At 31.7% G+C, this 24,942-nt stretch overlaps 1 protein-coding gene across 1 annotated transcript in view; it reads right to left on the bottom strand.

Annotated features, from left to right (window-relative positions):
- The window catches only part of CCDC178 (coiled-coil domain containing 178), a 303,687-nt gene that overhangs the window by 11,714 nt on the left and 267,031 nt on the right, over positions 1–24,942 (bottom strand). The window contains exon 19 of the mRNA XM_090284995.1: positions 9,430–9,564. Within this exon, the coding sequence (XP_090141121.1) occupies positions 9,430–9,564 (135 nt within the window). The remainder of the gene's footprint in view (positions 1–9,429; positions 9,565–24,942) is intronic.

The raw sequence follows: 24,942 nt of genomic DNA, 5'->3' as shown, positions 1-24,942 counted from the left end.
ACTTAATGTTTCAATTTTTAAATTAGGATATTATAATAGAATATTGAATATCATATTATAGGTTATGCAAGAAATGTGCCCAATGGAGAAAATTGGGATGTAGGAGAATGCTGCGTATTTCCTAATTTTATACTAAGCAGTCAAGTTTTCATTTTGGTAGGTCATTTGATTCTCGGCAGGTGGCTATGCCTGCCTCTGAAGAGAGAGTCCTGAGTCACATGTTACACAAATGAAAGGCGATTATCTTTGTGGGTAGCATCGTATGATTTGGAATAAGTCTTCAGGTCTAGTATAAAAATCCTTCAAATAAATCATCCAGCTAAGCTTCTGTGGCCCCAAACTCCTAATTTAAAAATGTTGATAAATGAAGTACCTCTTTAGTTAATAAATGAAGTATCTCTTTAGTTATCCTTTGTCAGCAACATTCATTTTAATGGAAAGTGAGTTTACAGGGTTACATGATTGAACTACTGAGCCAAGTCAGTGTTGGCAAATGATGGGCTAAATTATTGATGTTACACACTAATGAATTCTGATGAGAAATAAAACACAGACATTACGTTTCAAGTGGTTCATAATTATTTTTGTACTTTAAAAGCAATTTTATTCTTTTTCCAAATCATACTGGTTCTGTAAAACAAAAACATAGTTAGTGATTATACTAAAATTATTGAGTTTGTGACAAAAATGCTCTTGCAAGTTTTCATTTCTGAGAAGATAATTTATTCACACTAGGTTTCTGATTTCCTTATATACTTCTGGGATAAAATAATTAAATTAAATGTCTACATTTTGAAATCAGTGTCTTCAAATAAGCTAATCTGCTTTGCAACCATGGTTAGCATTTCAATAGATGTCTTTATAATCTATGATATGTCTATCAACACATTTACTGGAGATGTTATTTCAGGTAATGACAAACGCAGAGAGACTTCTGTGAGGCAGCTTTGTTTTAGTAAAGAAATTATCATCAAATGTGTGATGCAGAATAAAGTGTGTACTACAAAATGATAGACAGTTAATACAGTCAGTGCCTGCTTGTGGTAATTGAAGCAGGTTCATATTCAGGAAAGGCGCTAAGAGGTCTATACATTCCATAATGTAATGAAAGTATCCTTTTATATTTCCTTATGATTGAACTATCCCAGATTGCGACGTCAATTGACCTTCCTTCTTACTAGTGGGGTGGCTAGTTACTAGAGATCTTAAACTGATTTTTAAATCAGAGGGATTAGAAGTAGAAATCATAGTAGATGAGGTGTTAGTTCAAAGACTCATTACTTGCTGGTCATTAGTGTTTGGACAAGTCCTTAAGCTTCTCTGAAGCTCAGTTACCAAACGCTCTCATGGGACAACAGGTGCTCTTTTTCTATCAGAGGTGATTGTTACAGTTCATGAATCAGATGTGCATGAAAATGAAACCTTCTATATAAGTATATGGTCAACTTATTTCTTGTATTTGCTTAGACTCTAGTTCATTTTAAGGAGGTAGAAATTAGTGTGGAAAATATTCTTTTTACCAACTGAGGGATATGATGCAGGAGAAAGGAATGAGAAGAGTTTTCATGTCAAGGTTTAGTCAAACATGCTAGATTATTTCCCCTTTACAATAATACATGCAGATCTATACAAGCATAAATCTACAAAGTAATGAAACTTTTTTCATTGTGTTGAATTGAGATAGGAAATGCCTTGCAGGTTCCTGTAGTTATCACTTGGTATACACTATACAGAACTTAAAAAGAAAAAGAACTTCTTTATCTTAACTCTGTAACACCCCATTCCTATATTAAGGACTTATTGACTCATTTTTTTCATCTTCATAATTTTCTCTTTATCTATGATAAACTTTGCACCATTTGTGAATAACAAGGCTACTTCAAATTTTATCTCTTTAGTATTTTATTAAGAAATTTTCTCTTAATATCTTTCTCCTAACTATACTGTTCATTGTTCTATGATCTTGATACTTTGGGATGAAAAATCATGTGTCTGAGTTAAACTCACATCAAAGCAGCATCATTATGTAATAATGATGCTAAGTTGTATGAAAAATACCTACTGGATATGCTCCATTAGTCACTAATTTTCAAACTTAAAGTCATGTCTCTGAAAAACTCCTCTCCCCCACACCACTGACGTGGCTCCTCCACTTGAAAACTGTATTGCCTATACAAAGTGAGTTTAAAAATAATTTAGATACTGGGTATTATTTTGTTTAAGTCCAAAAAACCCAGAATACATAAAATTTTAAATATTTCTAATAAAAACAATTATAAATATGCTTGTTTTGTTTTAAAATTTAAAAAGAGCAATACATTTTGGTTTTAACATATTATTTAACAGAAAAAAGAAAGTGGACAACTTAATTTGTGAAATTTAACATTAACAAAGACTTTATTAACCTCTTGAATCTATTTTCTGTTGATATATGTGTGAAATGAATGTATTTCCATCTTACATGTTGATATTTGACTTGAGGTTCTTTTTTGTATATTTTCAAGTATTTTTTAGTGATTGATTTCTAATAATTCCACTGTGGTCAGAAAACATACTCCTCATTATTTCAATCCTTTTAAATTCATCAGAACTTGTTTTATAACCCAGTAGATGGACTATAATTGGAAACATGCCACATGCACTTAAAATAATGTATATTTAGCTGTTGTTGAATGGAATGCTCTATATATGTTAAATAGGTCAGTGTTTGACAGTGTTATTTAATTCTTCTATGTTCTGATTGATTTTATCTCTGAATTTTCTATTAATTCCTACAGAGAAGTATTAAAATCTCAGACCATAATTATGCATATTTTTATTTCTACTTTGTTTTCTCAATATTTGCTTAATATATTTTTGAAATTTTCATATTAGATTAATTTAGGATTGTTATATGTGCTTGATAAATCGATTCCTTCTCTTAACAAAACAACCCTCTTTATCCTTAGTAATTTTCTAGTTGTGAAGTTTAATTTGCCTGGTATTAATATACACTATCCAACTTAGGCTGGTGTTGGATGCCATGTATTTCTCCATTCTTTCACTCTTAACCTATCAGTGCCATGTATTTAAAGTGTATCATTTTTAGACAATAAGTTTGAATCTTGTATATTTAGTTAATATGACTATATCTTTTTTTAATTGGCATTTTTAGCTCATTCATACTTAATATAACTTTTGACATGGTTGAATTTAGGCCTATAGGATTGATATATTTGCTAGATAGAGCATTCTTTTTTTTCTTTTTTTTTTTTTTCTTTAAGCAGTATAAAGGTATTCTATGTCTTCTGGCCTTAATAATTTCTGATGAGATGCTAGATGTAACTTTTTATTTCTTTCCCCATGGATGCTTTTAGATTTTATCTTTAACTTTAATTTTCTTTATATTTAGTTTTCAGAAATTGACTTCAATGTACCTTGGTATGTTTTTTATGTATAATCTTTTGGTGACTTCCTTGAGTTTTTGGATCTGTTATTTATTTATTTATTTGTTTATTTATTTATTTATTTATTTATTTTCCAAAATGCCCATATTATTTTTATATTTTTTATGGTTTGAGTGCACTTCCCTATCGTAGCTAATAAGTTAAGCTGTGATAACACCATGAGACCATGGGGGCCCAAGATTGGATGCCCCTAAATGTTCTACAACAGCATATGGATTACTCAGAAGTAAAGTTACCTGACAAACAGCTGGAGCCCAAAGGGCACCTTGACCCTTGTCTCCTTGGATGTAGGAACTAGACATCTTATGTGGAAGGTGTTCTCACTGCACCTGGGAGACACCCTTTATAACTAGAATTAAACAACTCAAAGTCAAATATCTGTATAATCAACTCTTATTGTCTCTATTCTAATTTACTAGATCGTTTAAATTCCTTACTTAAAAAAAAAAAAAAAACTCAAATCTTGCTTAGATTCCTTCTTAAGGAGCACTAATTTTCTTTGTCCTGTTAACTTCTCACAAATTTAATATTACTTTTGTCTAAATAATATAAAGGATGCCTACTTTGATCATTTCTTTAAGCCACATTTTGTGATCTGAGCATCATATTGTATGATTCTCCCGCACACGCATATTAAATTGATTTCTCTCCAGTTAATCTAGCTTTGTGCCAATTTTGTCCAGCCACAATTCTCTTCCTCCCTGAAAGAAGAAATACCTAATAAGTATATGCCAAAATTTTAGTACTTGGTTTGAAAAGTGGTCAAGAATTATTTACTGAGTGTTTAATGCATATCAAATTATTTGTCATTTTCCTTGTATACTATGTATTAAGCCATTTATTTATATATCTTTCTTCCAGCTATTTTCTCTTCCTATAACCCCCTGCCTCAGTTTTTCTGATGTGCTCTCACCTTTCAAGATTTAGTTTAAGGATTATCCCATTCAGAAAATGGACCTTATATTCACAGGTTGGATAAGTGCTCTTCTTCCTGCCATCATTTATATTTACATAACATATATGATGGAGCAAAAGTAAGTTTACAGTTGTCAGTTTGCAAAATGTAGTTTATTCTTGTATTATTGTGCATTAATTATTGTATTATGTTTTAGATGAACAACTGTAAACCTACTTTTGTCCCACCCTGTATTCTGTCTGCCTCCTCTATGAGACTGCAAACTCTTTGAAGACAGAGATTGCATCTTCCACCTTTGGATTCTTAGTGTCCAAAAATTGCCTTTCACATAGTAGGCACTCCCCACCCAAATGTGTCTTAAAATTAATTGAAATTCTTCAACTTAACTATAAACGGCTTAAGGTCAAAGATCATGATATATATTATACACATTCTGATAGTATTCGATAAGTACAGAGTAAAAATCAGTTTTAATATGTTATGATGATTTATATTCCCCCTATTAATGAAAATGAAATTCTAAAGGCATACTTTACTATAGAAAAATAATGAAACAATCAGTTTTAAAGGGAGGGGTATAGAAGAAATGAACTTGTAAGTTCTCTTTTACTCACAATTTTCTGGCTCTGAATTGATGTTTGGCAACAAGCTTTTAATTCTTAACTATAGTCAGCTTTGGATGAGGGTAGAAGGCTGCTTTCACATTTAAAGAAGATATTGGTAAAAATGTGGCTCATGTATTTGATGTTTTATTTATTTTTTAAGACTTTATTTACTTAATTATAGAAAGAGGGGAAGGGAGGAAGAAAGAGAGGAAGAGAAACATCGATGTGCAAGAGATTTGCCTCTCACATGCCCCAACTGGGGACCTGGCCTGCAACCCAGACATGTGCTCTGACTGGGAATTGAACTGGTGACCTTTTGCTTCACAGGATGATGCCCAACCCACTAAGCCACACAAGTCAGGGTCATTAATACATTTTCTACAGTAGAATTTCTTTGCAGTTGAATAAAAAGTCACAGGTTTTGATATGTTATGTTCATACATTTTTTATTTTTAAAGGATATATACTAATATTTCCTATTGTGATTATAAATTTTATGTTTTCTCTGGCTTTCAATCACTTCTTACTTTTTATATTCTGAAGTTATGCTTTCATGTGCATTAGGTCATGATTGATATGTCTTAATGTTATATATCTTATCAGTACCTATATTTGAGTGTTTAAATTATTTTTTTGCCTCAAATTTTCTTTTTTTAAACTAAAATTTCTTATCCTTTTTTTTTTTTTTACTGGATTTTCATTCATTTCCTATTTGTCTAAGGTGGGTCTCTTCTAATGAGATGGATTTTGCTTTTATGATCAATCTATAGATCTGTACTTTAAAGTGTGTAATGAAACCATTTATGGTTATTATGTTCACTAATATGTTTGGACTTTGTACGTTTTTATACTCTTCTTGTCTTCCTTCCTGCATTTTAAACTATTCTGTTTTTATGGTACTTTTTTACTCTGGTAGTTTGGGGATGACAAATCTTATTTCTAGACTGCTAGTAGATATTCTGGAATTTTTGGCAATTATATTAAAATATCATTTTTTAACTGCTATCTAGAATTAACCAGTAAGATTTAACAATTTAATGTTACTTTTCAATCACATTTTTAAATGTTTGTATTTTAAAAGTCCAAATTTCTATATTTTCTTTTGTCTTTAAAAGATTACATAGTTTCAGAGATTTTCTTTTATATCACATTGTTAAATAGTTTTGTATTTTTGTCCAGTGTTTTTTCTGGCTTCTTTTCATTTGTACAGTCCTATTCAAAATACAGGAAATTGAACTGTCCCTGTACGTATTGATGTATTGTGTGTGTGTGTATGTGAGAGACAGAGAGAGAGAGAGAGAGAGAGAGAGAGAGAGAGAGAGAGAGAGAGAGAGAGGGAGATATGATTAATCACCTTACTTCTCTGTCCCATCAGAAGCACCCAGAGAATGCTTTTGTTTAGTAACTTACAGAACTGTAGGCACCTGGAGCTCAAAAGAATCTTTGAGGTTATCACATTCAATCTTAATAAAACAACTCACTAATTCACTTAATAATCAATTCACTCAACAAATATTTTAAAGTAATTATATTTCCAGAACTGTAGTTGGTGCCTGAAAGATAAAGATGAACAAACAATACAAGCTTTCCAATTGAGAAGTCTCACATTCTAGTGGGTGAGGACAAAGAGACTCATGCACAGATGTTTGCGCAAGGAGGTCAGGGGAACATCCCAAGGGGAGGTGTTCTCCTGGCTCTTAGACATTGGCTTTTCCTCAACCACTGCTGTGGCTTCTGCTTGAGTACTACTAGCAGTGCATGTTTGGACAGCAACATTTGTTAGAATACGTATTCCTACTGAGCCCAAACCCTCCTTCCAAACTCTCCCATCACTGGTCCAGGCGTTGCCCTCTAGAGCTCAAAAATAAATGTTTATAATATGCTGACCTCCACATGGCAGTTCTTTAAATGTTTGTTCTTCCAAATTCTTTTTCTTCTATAGTTAGGCATTCTAAATTTTGTATATTCTTCCCTTTCCTGGATCGTTCTTATATTGCTGCTCTCTAATGTATCACTTATAACCCTTAAACGATGATTTCCAAACTTGTATAAAATACTGCAAATGTAGTCAGCTTTTGAAAAAGCGCAAGGGGACTGTCACATCCTCTATCCAGATAAAATATGCATGCTTACGCAGTCTACAATTGCATTTACATATTGTAGCTGCATCACACTCTCTCATTTAAATGATGTGTTCATGCCCAGTCTTTTTTCCCAAATAACATACCACAGAGCTTTACATATTAAATAGCATTAAGTAATTCCCCACTATTGATAAGCTATTAAGTTATATGAAAGGAGAGAATAATAACATCTGGTCTGTTAAACAATTTTTAGCCATCGTTGAGACAAACTGTAGAGATTGACACCTGCAGACTCAATCTGCAAACAGATTAAATTGCCATGTTTTATTTTTTTCAAAATTGGACATAATAATTCAAAACAAGATAAGCACAGGATACTTTCAGATTCCATAAGTGACCTTGCTATTATACTCCCTAAAAAACACCTGAGCAAGAATTGAACTAATTTCACTGATGGTGGAAAGTCCCAAAGGAGCTTAGAATCTTCTAGCAAGAAGAGCACTGCAACAAGTAGGAAGTGTGAGCTGCTAAAAATAAAACTGTGGTGTGGGGTATGTATAGAGTACATGGTGGTATGCTCCATGCTGGAAGTTTAGGATTGGATTTTTTTTCAAAGGATTGCACATGTTTCTATTTTAGAAGATCCTGAAAATTATATTTTCAGATTTTTATTAAAAGCCAAAATATAAATATTCTAAATTGAAGACATCTGTAGCAGTTAAGAAAAGAATTCACTAAGTTGTACTTCTCAAGTTCCCCAAATACAGTGAAGACTTGCTGCTGTGTCTCTAGATGAGGAGTTGAGTTTTCCTACCAATACTGTCCTATCATTTCTACTCCTTCATTTCCACTGTTACATTACAGCTATAAAAATAAATAATTTAAAATCAAGTTTGGTAAGGGACTTATTGGTGCATTTCTAATACAAAGTTAGAATAATGATTATCTAAGGTGATGGATTGAAAGTTCACTTTACCAATATTCTAATAGTTTCTACTGACATTTTCAATATTTCAAAATGTTGCCCTCATTCACAGTGAAAATGCATAATTTGTGAGATTTTTAATAATGTTTACATTTGGGAAAAATCTGGGATTTTTCTAAGACAAAACTTAGAACATGCAGATTACTTTTGACTATTTAAAAGGAAATCATAGGTTATAGTCAGTTCATAATTTTTAATGTACTGTATGTTAACATACTTTTTAAGATATGTCCCTGACTTCTAAAATACTGAAGTTATAGCTTACAGTCAAGCTTGTATGTATATAAACTTCCATTAAACCTACACATTTTAAGCACTGCCTTTTCAAAACTTTAAATTTCTCCTATTATTTTACATTTTGTGTTATTCATTTTCACTAGAACCCTTATACAAAGTATGGGGGGGTATAGTATAGATAGGAGAAATATTCAAAAGAAAACAGTCACTAGAAAAATAAAATTTGAAATAGTTTTGCGAGTGCTTTACAAAATCCATTTCTTTATTTGTGGTAAAAGCATCATGAGTGCACATGTAATTAAAATATTTAGAAAAAAGATTTTAGTTTGTTTAGGTTCAGCATGCATTGTTAATGCTGTAAGTTAATAAAAATTATGGTTCTAAAGAGTATGTGTCATTATTTTTGTTTTTTTATACAACAGATACTTCTAGTTTTTCGCTTTTTAATAAAACAAGGTTGTGTGTGTTTTCCTTTGGGTGGTCATGTTTTATAATATTGTAACATCTTATATAATAGTAATTTGAAAATATTTAAGTGATTTTAATAAAACAGTCTTCACATAGTCAGTATAGGTTTCTAATATAAATCATAGTCTTAATTTATGATAATTGATCCACCGAAAGTTTTTACTGGGATGAACAGTAATATTTCACATGCATCTAAAACCACATTTACATTCTAACCCCAAATTACTTATTTTTCACGTAACATCATCTCCAAACCTGCATAGGGGGATGAGCTTCTTGCAAAATGGAAGTGGAAAGAAAACAGTTAAATAAAATAAACATGAGTGTCATTTTCACTGCAGCTTTCACACAAAAGGAATACAAGGATACTGTTGACAGTATCTTTTAAACAGCTGAATGCCATCTGCAAAGCTTGAAGATTTGAAAATATATATTTATACCAAATGTATTTATAAAAATCCATTCTGAGGTTTGTGAGAAATAAGTTTAATCTCTTTTCTCCCCCAAAGTATGCATGGTATATATGCTAACTTACTGAATTCATCCTTCATGCAATTCCAGTTTATTAGAGAGGTTAAAAATTTATAAAACTCTGATGGGATATGGTTTTAATGCTTCATCACACCACCCATCATTTGCTTTTCAATCTAGATCACAATGATCTTCCTACTTCCCTGCAATCACCTACCTGCACAGCTAATATTTTCTGAATGCTCTCCTGAGAATCTGTCTGGAACTTGGCCAGCCTCATCCGGCTGTAGAGGACCACCAGTTTGAAATACTTCTGCCACACCTTCTGTATCCTTCTTTGCAGCTGACAGAGCTACAGGGAAGAGGGAGGGGGAAAAAACACAAGTCAGAGTAGGAGAGGAAATTAATGGCAGTGTTCAAGAAGAATGATGGAGGGAAATATAGAAAGCAGTCAATAGCCCATTCTGCACTGTACGGCCCTGACAGGAATTTCACAGTCTCTTGATTTTTCAGTCCACTCATGTGCATTCATCAGAAACCAGTCACATCTGGCCGCCAGGATGGGGGGTTAATTTTCTCTAAATGCCTCAGCAGTTTTGTTCTAGCTGAGGCAAACTCTGTGACTGCAAAGCTGATGAGTAAAATATTTCTACTTCACCCAGTTTAACTCAAAACCGATAGCCTCGGGACATATTGAACCTTTCTTTAAAAAAAAAGTCTTTTGAAGCTGTTTTGAATGGCACATCAGGTCAAGCCAAAGTTTAAAAATGCAACTTTAAGACTTTGATGGACACCGTTGCTTCTTTTTTTCCTCATAAAGCTTACCATTGCTTGGCAATGTGTGCTTTAGAGCATGACAAAACTAAAGAGAATTAACTTAGCCATCAACTGCTGAGGGAGAACAATAACAGGGAAGAAATTTCCAGCTAGAACTCCCTATTAATCTACCTCCCTCTGACTATGTGACATGGAAACATCTCACTGCACCGAAGTACAGTGGATGCAACATTCAGCAGTGACACGTTTAATACTGAATCTATACAGAAAAAGGAAGGCTTCTCCTATGGGACATTCCATACCTTTTGGAAGTTTAATATAAAACCAAGCAAACAAAAAACACAGGAGTTTAATCAAGAGGATGGACATTTGCCCTTCAACAATTAGCATAGTGACACTATACAGACTTGTTGTAATTAGGTTATTTTCAAAGAAATAAACCATAAAAATTAGTGGTAAAATCTATATTAAAAATTTACATATAATATATTCTGTCTGTGAAACCTCATTTGAATTTTGAAAATATAGATAATTGCTTTTGTTGATTTCTTTAGTGTATTTTGTACGATAATAAACATTTAAATTTTCATATCAAACATTTCTTTATAACAGAATAAAATGTCACAAAATATAGTATTTTATGTTCTTTTATTGATCTGGGTACTGGTTTACACATGAGGGATCCTTTGCAAAACTTCATCAAACAATACATATAACTTGCACATTTTTTTAGATGCATGTTTCAATAAAACGACTTACAAATAACAATTTTAAAAAGTTACCTAGTATTGCATGTGAATACTTTATCATCATTATCTTCTCTATGCATTGTAACAAGCAACACATAGATATTATGTGATGAAAAATAAAGCCTCTATTCTTGGCTAATTGGTTAACTTAGGAAGAAAATAAAACCTTAAAAATTATAGATATTTTAGCCTACTAAATGCTGAAATGTATTACCTGGAATTAGTTTATGGGCATTTTAGATAATTTAAGCTATTGAAATTGAAGAGTAACATCACTTTTTGAACAGAAAATTTGGCAATATTAAATTTATTTCTGTAATAATTTAATATGTATAAATAAATATTTGAATAATTTTAATATAATATTAAAATATTTTTTCTGCCAATTCTGACAGCCACTGAGGGGAAGGTATGCTTTATCTTATTATACTCATTAAGATGTGAGGACACTTTATTATGGTATCCACAAATATGACAAAAGGCAAATAAGAGAAAGATGAATTTTAGAGGAATATCTTAAAGATTTTTTTTCAGGTAGGAGATCTTCAATAGTGGAAGTTATTACAAGGGGATCTCATCAATGAAAGCAAACTGACTGATAATGTTTCCCACATCGACATCTTAAATGAGGAGAAGCAGCTGTATACAGTAAGTCTCATTTATGCAGTTTTCTGCGTTGTAGCTTGAAGTAGCCAAAAAGGCCTTAAATTAGTCCATACACAAGTGTTATCTGCAGCTATTCAAGTAGCAATGTTCCTTAAGTAGCAACTATAGAAGAGTAGTATCTCCAAAAAAAAGAGAGAGAGAGAGTTTTTTCAGGAAATCTATAGCTAACAGGACTCTGGGAAAATAACTAGGAAAGGGAAAAAAAATGAAGGAATTCTCAAGGAGAAAAGAAACAGCATCTAATAGAAGTCACATATACACACATACATATACACATGAATGACAAAAATGACAAACAATAATATATAGAAAAAATATTTAAGATGACAGAAAGTTGGTTGAGAAAGAGTTGGCCATGATGACAACTATTTTAAGAAAGTGTTTATGGTAAAATCTCAACAATAAGATGTCAGCAGACAGTGATCACTCAGTAAATATTTACTGAAATTAACTCAGTAAAATGAACTCAGAAAATTTTAGTGGCAGAAATGAAGAAGTGAATAAGACTTTCAGGAACTTACTAATTAGTGGGAGAAGAGAAAAATAAACCAAGTAATGGTAAAACACAGAACTATACATCCTTCAGGTGATGGCAGAAATTAAGTTGGAATAACCAAAGGAACTGGAATGTTTTTTATCTCTTCAATCTCGATTAGTTCAGTGTTTTTGGAACGAAACACTCCAATGATTGCATTCCTGAAATGTAATCATTTGTTCTTAAAATGATTACATTCCTGCCCTCTGATACAGAATTTAGAGAAGGTGAGCTGAGATGAGGAAGCGGTAGAGAAATAAAAAGGGACAGAGAGAAACCCAAACACACTGGATGGGTTTGCCATGTGCTTAGAAATAAGAATGGAATTTAGAGTCATTGATAGATAAATTGGGCTGCTGCTTGGCCCCAAACAAATATTGCAGGAATTTTGGAAAACAATGGATATATTCTTACTGAACTAAGAAGGAGCATATTAGAACAGGAAGAGAGTTATTTTAGAAAAAGATCCTATTTCATTGCCCTTGATTTTGTCCTATGAAAGAGAAAGTGAGGGTATTCATCTTTATCAGGAAAGCTGAATCAAGGAACAGCTGGTTTGTACTCTGAGCCATTTAAAATGGTAAAAAGGGTCATTGGGTGTGTAGCTCAGTTGTGTAGGGCATTGTGTCTATACACCAAGGTTTTGGGTTTGATCCCTGGTCAGGGCTCATACAAGAATCAACCAATGAATGCATAAATAGGTGGAAAACAAATTTCTCCTTCAAATCAATAAAAATAAAGAAAAATTAAAAAAATAAAATGATGAAAAGGAATTGGAAGAGTTTTCTGACAATGGTTTCTGACCAGTTTGAATTTGTAGTAGACTTGCTAAGGCTGACTTTAGTATTTGCTTTCTGAGTTGTTTGCTGAAGGAAGCTCAAAGATGTAATTCACTGATACTTCTTTTGAGATAATGATCACTATGTACTTATTCATGAAGAGAAAAATCAATCAATGCCCATTCTGACATGGTGTAGTGAGATAGAGAGAGTTGACAATCTTGTGTTAATGTGAGCATTGCATTCAATGTACATTTGTGAACGTTGTATACAACAAACATTTATATATTTGGTTAAAATAACTTCTGTAAATTTGATTAGGGTCTCATGACATTTGTTTATATTTTAAAGCTTAATACTGTTTGACAGTAAAGCAGACTAAATTAATGTTGTGACATTCAAGAATGATTCTCCATTTCCTACTTTAATAGACTAAGTTATATGGATTTTGTTTTTAATGCAAGTTATTTTGTTTGTGTATATAAGTTCATGCCAATTGCTAACTCCTGTATATCAATAAACCTGGATTTAACTAAATGTTATAATGCATATATTATGTCACACAAAACCTCTAATTGTATAAATTGAGATTTATATTAGTGTAAATTGAGACTTATATTAGGGCTGTTATACATGTAAAAATTGAAAGAATAAAATACCACTATTTAATATTTCTATTACAAATTTCAAAAACCTTAGGGCTTACCCATAAACAAATGAGCACCAGAATATTGCCTTACATCTTTCCCATGTTTTCAGTTTTGAAATGAGAAATTTCAAAGCATCATCTTTTCAGGTATTTGCCAGGGCCAGGTTGGAGCACACAGTTTTCTGGTTTACATTATGAAGGATATGAGAACAAAGTAAAGCCTACTACATATGGCCTGAAGAAGTCAATTAGGACACATTAGAGAAGAATGGGGTGAACTAAAGTTGAAGTATATTTGTTATTTACTGTGTTTGAGGGAAAAAAGTGTTCGTATGAGTGATTTCAAAAATAGGCCCTCAAATCATTTGATACTCTTTCCTTTCAGAAGTGAAGCAGAAGTCCTTTTCCCTTCAGTGTGGGCTGGACTTAGTAACTCTTGTAAAGAACAGAATATAGCAGAAAAGATAGAATGCCACTTTCAAAACACACACACACACACACACACACACACACACACACAATGGTGTCTTCTCTCCTGGGTGTTCTCTTGCTCTAATTCTTTCAGATCATTGGAGCTGGAAGAAGCCAGCTCCCATGTTGTGTGAACAGCCCTGTGGAAAGACCTACATGGTGATAAATTGAAGCATTTTTTGACCAACAGCTGTGTGAATCACCTCAAAAGCAAATTCTCGAGCTTCTTCGGATGACAGCCACCCTGACCAATACGAGACTGCGACCTTGTGGGAGACTCTGGGCCAAAATCACCCAGCTAAGCAACTCCTGATCCTTTACCCTGGGAAGCTTGGTGAGAAAATAAATGTTTGTTGGTTTAAGCTGCTCAAGATTGGGGCAACTTGTTTTGCCCCAATAGTTAACAATCGATTCTTAACTATCTTCCTCTCTTCTCTCTTTGCTTAGCAAGGAAATAATTTACTCTCCATATTTCCTACTGGAAATTAAAAGTGCTCTCCTAACTCACTATTTAGTTTAAGACTGAAAATAAAAATGACTTATTTGTAATAAGAGGGTGATTAATAATTACTAAGATTGATGAGATATAAGTTGTACTATCTAGGATCTCATTATTTTAATTGAAGATAGTAAATAAGAACTGTAATTTAATAATTCCAGAAATTTTAAAGTTGTTCACTCTCAACAAATATTTTCATGTAACATATCAATATATTAAAGAAAAAATCATCTCCGCAAAATGTTGATATGACTCAACACTGAACAAAAACAGCACTGAAAAATTATCTGGGAATAGGAACAAAAGAAAATGTCTTTAATCTGATAAAGGGTAGAAATTAAAAATTCCCCACTAAATAGAGAAACTTAGAAACATTACCATGAATTCCAGGAAAATAAAGTAATGATATCAGGAATCAAAACTTCTATTTAAAATTTTACTGTAGATACAGGACAAAACAATAAGAAGATAAAAGAAAAAAGGTATAAAAGTTAGAAAGAATATCTACATAGAAAACTCAAGAGGCTCTATAAATCAAAAATAGATGATAAGAGTGTAGGAACTATTTTCCTACAAGAGCAACATTTAAAAATATCAATAACATTAAAAAATCAGTAATAACCAAATAAACAAATAAATAAATTATAAAAAAGTAATAACCAATTTTGAACTATAATTTTAAAAATGCCATTCATAATAACAATATAAAATATAAGGTATCTAGGTTTCAATTTATTTAAAAATATACAAGATTTTATAAAGACAGTTAAAATTTGAAAAATATAAAAACTAAATAGAGAGAGATAATATGTTCATAAATGAGAAAAGAGTGTCAAAAGCATTCCAACTTTTCACAAAGTAGTCTACAATTTTATGAGGTTTCCTGGAACTTGATCTAAAATTCATGTGGAGGAACAAAGAACTGGGAGTACCTGAGACAATTGGGAAATAGGAGAACAAGCTCAAATCACTTGATGTGCAATATGTAAAACTTGTCTTAAAGCTATAGAAACTAAGACATCAGTATTGGAATGGGAATGATAAATATTTGATCAGAAAAGAGAGGAAAAAGGAGAGATAGTAATACAAATTATAGAAATTTGGATATAACAGAGGTAGCATTCAAATTGGTGGAGAAAGGGTGGTATAATAATTTTTTCCTATATAAGATCTAAAATGAAATTGTATCCTTAACTCATAATATACATGTAAATAAAAGAAAGTGGGACTAAAATGAGAAAAGCAAAACTTTAAAATTTTTGGAAGAAAATATGATAAAATAACCCTTAAAAGGGGAAGGATTTTTAAACAAAATACTAAAATAAATTATTTTAAAAATTGATAAATTTAATTATATTAAAATTTTAAAAGTTTAAACAGTAACAAAATAATCCAGAGGTTTAGGGAATATATTAATAACACTTAAAGCTGTAAAAAATTAATTTCTGTGACATCAAAAGAGCCCCTATATATTAATAAGGAAAAAATATACACAATATGCCATAAAAATGGGCAAATGATACAAAGAGGCAATTCACAGAAAAGCAAAGCTTTTGGTCATTAAACATATAAAAACATGTTTAACCTCAATATAGAATACAAATAAAAATACTTCACACTCATCAGACTGGCAGTTATTTAAACAAAATTAACTGTCCATGTGGAAAAAATGAAACTAAATTTTAAATACTATTCAAATCTGTGACACAAAGTCTTTAAAGAGCAACTTGTCATTATGTATTGAAGTTGAAGATGTTTCCTTTTGATCAGGCAATTATGCTTAAATCTACATATTCTACACAAGTGGTTCTCAAGAGTAGCTGGATCAGTATTACTCCAGAACTTGTAGAAATCGGTTATTAGACCTACTGAATCAGAAACTCTGGGGCCCAGCAACTGTTTTAACAAGACCTCCAGGTAATCTAATGTATGGTGAAGTCTGAGAGACAATGGTCTCAAAATCAGTCATAGTATGCTCTGATGAAAACATATAAAGTGATGTTATTTTTTTGTAGTATTGCTTACAATAGTGAAAAGTTGGAAACAATCTAATTGTCTACCACTTGAGTAATGAAAAAAAAATATAATGTATACCATAAATACACTAAAGTTGCAAGTGATATGTATAGTATAACATTTATATATGTAAAACATGAGAATAGTTTATATTTTAAGTTATTACCATATTAAAAAACAGAATAAAATGATAAATACTAAGAGAAAGCTAGTAGTTAACTCTGAGAAAGGAGTAGAGAAATAATATTAGGAATAAATGGACAGAGTGTTTTGAATATATCCATGCTGGTTTAAACATCCAAAGCAGATAAAACAAATGTCAAGGTTTACAAAGCTGGTAAAGGTACACAGAAATTTATTATAAAATTTATTTACTTAATTATACTTTATACATAATTCTGAATGTTTAGTTGTTTCAATTACAAAACAACTCTAGGTTAAGATGACATCTTTATAAGAAATGCATTTTCCATATTTTGTGGCTTGAAATTATTAGCTTTTGGGGAATTTATTATAATCTGGCTTAAAAAACAGTCTTGACTATCTGCTAAAATATCAAAGTGGCTTTTTTGTACAAGATTTTTGCTATGTATCAACATAGCAATAAAAGAACTGCCTAAAATATTGAGTTTACATCAATATGAAAAGAATTACTACTTCCAGTTGCTTCAAAAATTGTCTAAGAATTTTGCTATTTCACCAATGTGTTCATATAATTAATATAGTTGTTGAGTAGTAACTGTATAACTTATTTCATACTAAATTGAAAATTTTTTTGTCAGCAGCCGTCTGTCTCGAGAGACGATGGTGTAGCTTCTTAAGAGTCTATCTGCACCACCGAGAATGGCTGTGCAGTCCGACTCGGGAGTGACACGGTATCTGTCTCCTCCCGTGTTGAATCGACATCTTGCGATGACGCTGGAGTGTCCTCTCCAGTGAAGCTGAAGCTACAGAGCCTGGGCAGGGTGATATGGAGGGTCTGCTGTTGCCCATGCAGCAGACCGCCCCTCTCTTCGCAGCTGAAGGATCCAAGGGAAAGACGGAGTCAATACAGCTTGGCTTCAGGTGCGCCGCAGGAGTTGCCGGTGTTGACTACAACGTCAAACCGCCTTAGGGACTCCGGCTCCGGATTTTCTGTCGGGGTTTACTCCCTTAGCCTTTCTCCTGAAGAGGTATGCCGCAAGGCAGCGGAGGTTTTTTGGAATCAGTTTTCCTTCTCTGATGTGCCCTGACTGGAAGATCGAACCAGCGACACTTAGCTCGCAGGCCAACGCTCAATCCACTGAGCCAAACCAGCCAGGGATACTAAATTGAAAATAGACATACACATATATAGATTTTATGAGAATTTCAATTTTCTAGGATTAGGGGAGGATTGGTGGTACTTCCATTTGAAAAAGCATAGGATATGTAAACTGATTAATAGAACTTGAAGAAAGTTTTTTTATAATCCCTCAAATTAGTCTGTAGATTATAATTAATTTTGTGATTTAAATTTTCTAACCATTATCAAATCAGAAGATCACATCTCTAATACAAATAATAGCAGTAACATTTTAATATCAGCCATATTTATATCATAAAGATGTTCTGCTAAATCAAAGTTTTAAAGGCAACAATAAAGCTCATATATTAAAAATATATTACTCTAAATAAACATAATTTTTTGTAATGTTATACACACATTGTATGTTATTGTGTTAAAACAATAGTAGGCCAATGTTTTTTAAAATCCTTATTGTCTCTGTGCAGGACAGAATATAAATATCATTGCAAATATGCTCTAGATAAAATTAAATCATTTTTAGAGACATATGGTGGCAAAAATTAACTCCCTAAAGCACATAATTTAACTGGCTTTTGCTATTTAAGAACCCTGGAAAAAAGGAAAGAGAACATCTCAAGGAAATGAGAAGTGTCCTTATAATGAATTTCTGCTTATAAGAATCAGACATAATAACTGCCTTTTTAATTAAAATACAAATGCCATATGTATAGTTATCTGAAAATGAACTATAAATTGTTTTGCCAGAAAACAAAGACCAGTCATTACTGAAAACACAGAAGTCCCTTATAATACAAAGGTGACACTAATTGAAACACTGACTATTCATGGGCAACACTTAAAGTTCTTTGTTTATGCATAACAATTTGTCCATCACTGGACTAATGAAAATCTACAACTCCTGAAGAACTGACCATGTGAAGCATATTTTTAAACAATACTTAATTAAGATTTATACTTTTTTGGAGGAAGAATATCTTTATAAAAACCTGGTAGTAGTTTAAAAGAACTTCTGCATGCAACATGAAAAATCCATTAGAGTCAACAAACAGGAAATTAAGAGAATCACTGCAATAAACAACCTTTATTAACACAACATGCAAGAAAAATATGAGTGGTGTGGCACATTCCAAATTCTGGAAGTCAAAATCACTTCTCAGTACACTGGGGTGAGAATTGGGGGTGGGTAGGTATGTGGTGGTGATGATGTGTGACAATTGTTAGAAGTTACATACAGGATTTCTGAAGGAAGTACCTTGTGTACGCATGAATTAACTCATCACAGGTATCAAAAAATTTGAAAGTTCATCTGCTGTGACTGCCAGTGAGCTTAGAATTGCATAGGTGAGAAGGCTGCATCCTAAGAGTAGAAATATTATGAAGAACTTTTGCATTGCGAGAAAAATCAAAGCAGTTCAGATAATCTACTTGTATTTCCTATCTGCAAACATAGTCAAAATAGTCCAATTGTAGAAGCAGCTCTAAAAAAATCATGTGCAATTGACAAAGAAGAGAAAAAACATGCTGTATTCTGCAGATTTTCATTTGTACTAAACTCATTTAAAGCTTTGACAAAATATGACAAAGCCCACTTGTAAAAAATATAAGTATTTTCCTATAAAAATATATTTTAGATAAGAGATAGATGATAGAAACGCATATAACAATTCACTGGCACTAAAATATTAAAATAATAATTTCTGACCTGTTTATTCTATGGCTTCACATACTGAAAGCATTCTGCCTTTCTTTATTTCTGACAGATAAATAAAACTAAGTGCAGATATGTGCATGTGATTTTAATTCAAAAGAGTGATGTGACGTGCAGCTCACAAGGCAAATAGCTTAAGCCTTATCAGTTCTGTTTATTGTAATAAGCTGAACAATGGCAATTACAAACTACTCCATGGATTTTTTGCACTGTAGGAATGACAGATATACAAAACCCAGTTAATACTGATCTTTTTATAGTACTCAGCTCCCAAGCTACACATGTACAATATACAAATCTAAAATCCATTCCACAGACTAGTGTTAAAGATCACATAGCTCATTTCTAGAAATGTCCTTTGTCAACTGTATAAGTATACTTAAAAAAAATAGATCTCACATGCATTCCTAAACCTGGAGCTGGACTTTAATGAAATTAATAAAGAACTACTCTATTCTGTAATTATATAAAGAATAAAAATTTTAAATTTTTTTATTTGAGTCTCTTCTAATCAGTAAAAAACTCTGATGGCATGAGAGAAAGCTGATCCATAATAGACATTTCTAATTCTTGTAGTGAATAAAGATCAATTATATCCTTTATATTAATATACAAATGTATTTCTTTTGTATATAACACATTACTTTGACTTGTAACAGACAGCAACTAATCTAATATTTTTATATACATAATAGTAGTAATAAGCTGCAAAACTCATATTTTTGTTTCATAGATATATAATTCTTAAATAAAATTACTGCATTCTAATATATATTTCATTTTAAAAATTTAAAAATAATTGTTTAGATATTTTGTTAACTTACTAAATTTTACACACAAATAATATGACCTATTCAAAAACAAATGAAGTATATTGTTAATTCTAAAATTATTGTTAAAGACAAAAACAGCAATGAATACATACCTATCAATAATTACCTTAAATGTTAATGTCTTATATGTTCCAGTCATAAGTTCTAAGGTAGCTGAGTGGATAAGAAAACAAGACTCATATATGCATATATGCTGTCTACAAGAGACCCCCATTAGAACAAAAGATACACAAAATAAAGGGATGAAAAAAGATATTTCAAGTAAATGGAAAGAAAAATATCTGATAAAATGGACATTAAAACAAATGCTATAGTAAGAGACAAAGAAGGACATTAAATAATAATAAAAGGAGCAATCCAACAAGAGAGTATAACCTTTGTAAACATTTATGTACCCGACATAGGAGCACCTAAATATGCAAAGTGAATCTTAATGGGCATAAAAGGAGAGACTGACAGTAATAGAGTCATAGTAGGACCTCAATGAATAGATCTTCCAGACAGAAAATCAAGAAGGAAATGGTGGCTATAAATGACTTACTAGATCAGTTGGGTTTAATTGATACCTTCAGGGCATTTCATCCCAAAGCAGAAGAACACACATTCTTTTCAAGTTAACATGGAATATTTTCAAGTATAGACCACACATGAGGACACAAAACAAGTCTCAGTAAATTCAAGCAGATTGAAATTATATCAAGGATCTTCTCCAGTCATCATAGTATGAAACTAGAAGCCACTCACATGAAAAAAAATAAAAAAACACAAAAGACATGGAGGCTAAATAAAGTGTTACTAAACAATGAATGGGTTAACAATGAGGTCAAAGAATAAATCAAAAGGTACCTGGAAACAAATGAAAATGAGAACACAACAACCCAAAATCTATGGGGCTCAGTGAGAGCAGTCCTAAGAGGGAAATTTATAGACACACTTAAATATTTACACTCAGATATTTATTCTCAACTCATAATTATGCTCTATATTTTAATAATACATCATAATTATAGCACAGAAATACTGTATTACTCCCATCATGTCATTAATAGTTGACATTTCCAGGTAGAATGTAATGTAGCTACTGCTTTTCATCCATAAAGCAGGCCTATATTGAGAAAGTACTTTGTGTCAGAGCCCAGGCTGTGGATCCAGTGGCTTAAGGATCCAATGGGACAGCCAGTTGCTGTCCTAAATTTGGCTCAGACATATATATGTATGATATAAATAAAATTTTTATGTAGCTAGATAAATGTAGATGAATGGAAAGCAGCAGACTACAGGATATCAGAGAAGGAGCAGCTAATGACTTCTGCACAAAGTGGGATGGTTCATACTGGAAATGATACAAGAGTCAAGTTTAGTATAAGTTAGCCAAATAAAATAAGTGTCAGGCAGGACAATTGCTCAAGGTTCCCAAACTAGTATGAGAATCTTGAAGACAAATATCATTCTTAGATATTGAGATGATAATAGAAAAAATAGTTCAATTAACTACAAACATATTAACTAAAACTTGTATGGAACTAAGGCAATAAGAATAGAAATTGACAAATGTATCAACTTTTGAGAGATTTCAATGTAGTCATCTGTTTTGGCAAATCAAAAAAAATGAAGATTAATAGGTTTGACAAACTTGATCTAGCAAATATGTGTGTGTGTGTGTGTGTTTATGTATACCCATGTTCTTGAGAACAAAGCAATTAAATTAGAAGTAAAATAAATTTTTCTATATAGTTTTAGAAACGTATAATTTTAAATAACACATGAAACAAAAATAGATCATGATAGATTTTAATAATTAATACTAAATGATAATAAAAATTTAAATATCTAGAACACAAGTGTATGATACTAAAAGGAACATTTATAGCCTCCTATGCTTATGTTGGAATCATTACATACTTCACTTTAAATATATATAATATATCAATCATGCCTCAATAAATTTGGAAAATAAAATAAGAGAAAAAACAGAGATGAAGTTATTATCCAATTTAAAAAGTTAAATGAACAGAATGAACACCTCCAAAAATGTAGGGAAAAATTTAGTGTAATGAAACCAAATATATGATACAGAGAATTCACAAGGCAGAGTTAATTGTTAGAAAAAACCAGTAAAATACATAAAATTTCCATCAGTAAAATAGAAAGTTAAAATTAATAATATTTTAACTGAAAAAGAAGCAAAATTAATAGACACAATAGAGATAAAATATATTATACATTAAGATAATACTATGAATAATCTTATGTAATAAATTTAAAATGAAATGGACAAAGACCTAATAAATTGAACTTAATAAAACTGACTCAAGATAAAATAGAATGTCACATAGTCTTATAATAATTAAATAAATTATAACTGTAGTTAAAAATTACTCTCATAGAGAAAAACCCTCAGACCTGAACATTTTATAGGTGAGTTTGTCCAAGTTTTACATGTGCAATTTATTTCAATCTTATGCAAACTTTCAGAAAATAGAAAAAGAGGCAACATTCCCCAGATTATTCTACAAGGCTAACACATCGTGCAAATTATGATACTATTAGATAAGTAGTGTAAAAGTTAGAAAAAGTAGAATTCAATTATATTTATAAACTCATGTGCACATTTTTAGTAAGTATTTTTAAAATGAGTATGGTGATTTAGAAAACCAAAACCATGACCAGGTTGAATTTATCCTAAGACTATAAAACTTATTTAAAAATCATGCATTTAAAGCATGCACTTTACCCACCACATTAAATGAATAAAGGAGAGAAACTAAATGTTCATTTTATTAGATGCAATAATGCTGTTGAAAAAAAGCCAAGACCCATTTATAACAACAACAACTACCCTTCTTTATACACAGGGGTTGGGGAACTTCTCTGGAAAAAATTATTTAGTAAATATTGTAGCTTTGTGGGCCAAAACATTTGTGGGAACTACTCAAATCTGTTGAGTTAGTATGAAAGTGGCCATAGACAATATGCAAACAAATGTGTGGCTATATTAAAATAAAACTATTTATGGAATTCAAATGTTATATAATTTTTATGTGTTGAGAAATATTCTTCCTTTGATTTTTTTCAACTATTTAATAATATCATGGCCAGTACCAAAGCAGGCTGCAGGCCCACATTTGGCCAACAAGTGTAGTTTGTTGGCCCCTGTTATACAACATTGTATTTGAGTACTTAACAATGCAGTGAGAAAAGGAAAAAAATACACATATATACATATATGTGTATAAAACCACATAATTAGCAAAGGAAAGAAACTGGCATTGATTATGCAGATGGTGCAAGAGAATTTACTTTTATAAGAAATAATAAACCTTTGCCACTGGCTGCATGCATATAAAATCGATATTTAGAAATCAATTAAACTTTTACTCATAGGATATAAACTTTTAGAAACTATAATTAATTTTTATTTACAAAAGCATCAAATTATAAAATAACTTTAAGCAAACATTTTTAAAAAATTGAATAGGATTTATATGGAAAAGATTAGAAAACTTATTTAAAGATACTAAATAAGATCTAAATAGAAGAATAAGGAACCATGCCCATACAGAGAAAGACTCAATGTCCTAATGATGTCAATTGTTGGCAAATTAATCTGTAGCGGTAAGGCAATTCTTACTAACGGGGCACTTTGGGAAACTTAGAAAAGAAAAGAAGCTGATTATAAAATTAATTTTGAAAAGCAAATAGCAAAAGTCAGTCAAAACACTCTAGGAGGAGATGCTTACCCTGCTATATATCAAGACTTGCTACAGAGATAGTAATTACATCAGTATGTTTTGGAATAGCATAGATATATTAATCCACAGAAAAAAAACAGAGAGCCTGGACTTATAAAAGAGTTGGCAAGGCAGATGAATTAGGAATGGACGAGCTAATTATTTTTACAGTTGTTTCTGAACGTAAAGAAAAATGATTCAGTCTTCATACTATATGTAAAATGAATTCCATATGTATTAAAAACTTAAATGTGAAGGGCAATTTTTTAAAATTTTACAAATTGTAAGAAAATGTCTTTATATACAAAAATAGGAAAATAGAACTTTTTTAAATCAAAAGTTACCATAAAAATGAAAAAGGCAAGCCACAACGTGAAAAGATATTTACTACATACATTAAAAAATAGAATATTAGCTTCTATGACACACCTATGTATCCTAAATACATATGAACAATATCAATATGAGAAAGTCATAGAACCCAGTGATAAAATGGGAAAAAGACATTTCTCTGCAAGAGAAATGCCAATAGCTTATTAATAACTAGGAAAATGGAACTTAAGAGCACAATGACATATTCTTTTATACTTGTAATATTATGGTAATTATCTACTTTATATAATAACTAATATTATTAACTAATATTATATATTATGTAACATAATATATTTATTATTATTATGTAAGCATATATTATGTGCCACAGAGAAGGAAAACTCTGACTCCAAAAAACCTCCGCTGCCTTGCGGCATACCTCTTCAGGGGAAAGGCTAAGGGAGTAAACCCCGACAGAAAATCCGGAGTCGGAGTCCCTAAGGCGGCGCACCTGAAGCCAAGCTGTATTGACTCCGTCTTTCCCTTGGACCCTTCAGCTGCGAAGAGAGGGGGGGTCTGCTGCATGGGCAACAGCAGACCCTCCATATCACCCTGCCCAGGCTCTGTAGCTTCAGCTTCACTGGAGAGGACACTCCAGCGTCATCGCAAGATGTCGATTCAACACGGGAGGAGACAGATACCGTGTCACTCCCG

This window comes from Furipterus horrens, unplaced genomic scaffold (genome assembly GCF_987537825.1).
Source record: "Furipterus horrens unplaced genomic scaffold, mFurHor1.1.pri manual_scaffold_8, whole genome shotgun sequence".
Classification (NCBI taxonomy): Eukaryota; Metazoa; Chordata; class Mammalia; order Chiroptera; family Furipteridae; genus Furipterus; species Furipterus horrens.
This window is presented reverse-complemented; position numbering and strand designations above follow the sequence as displayed.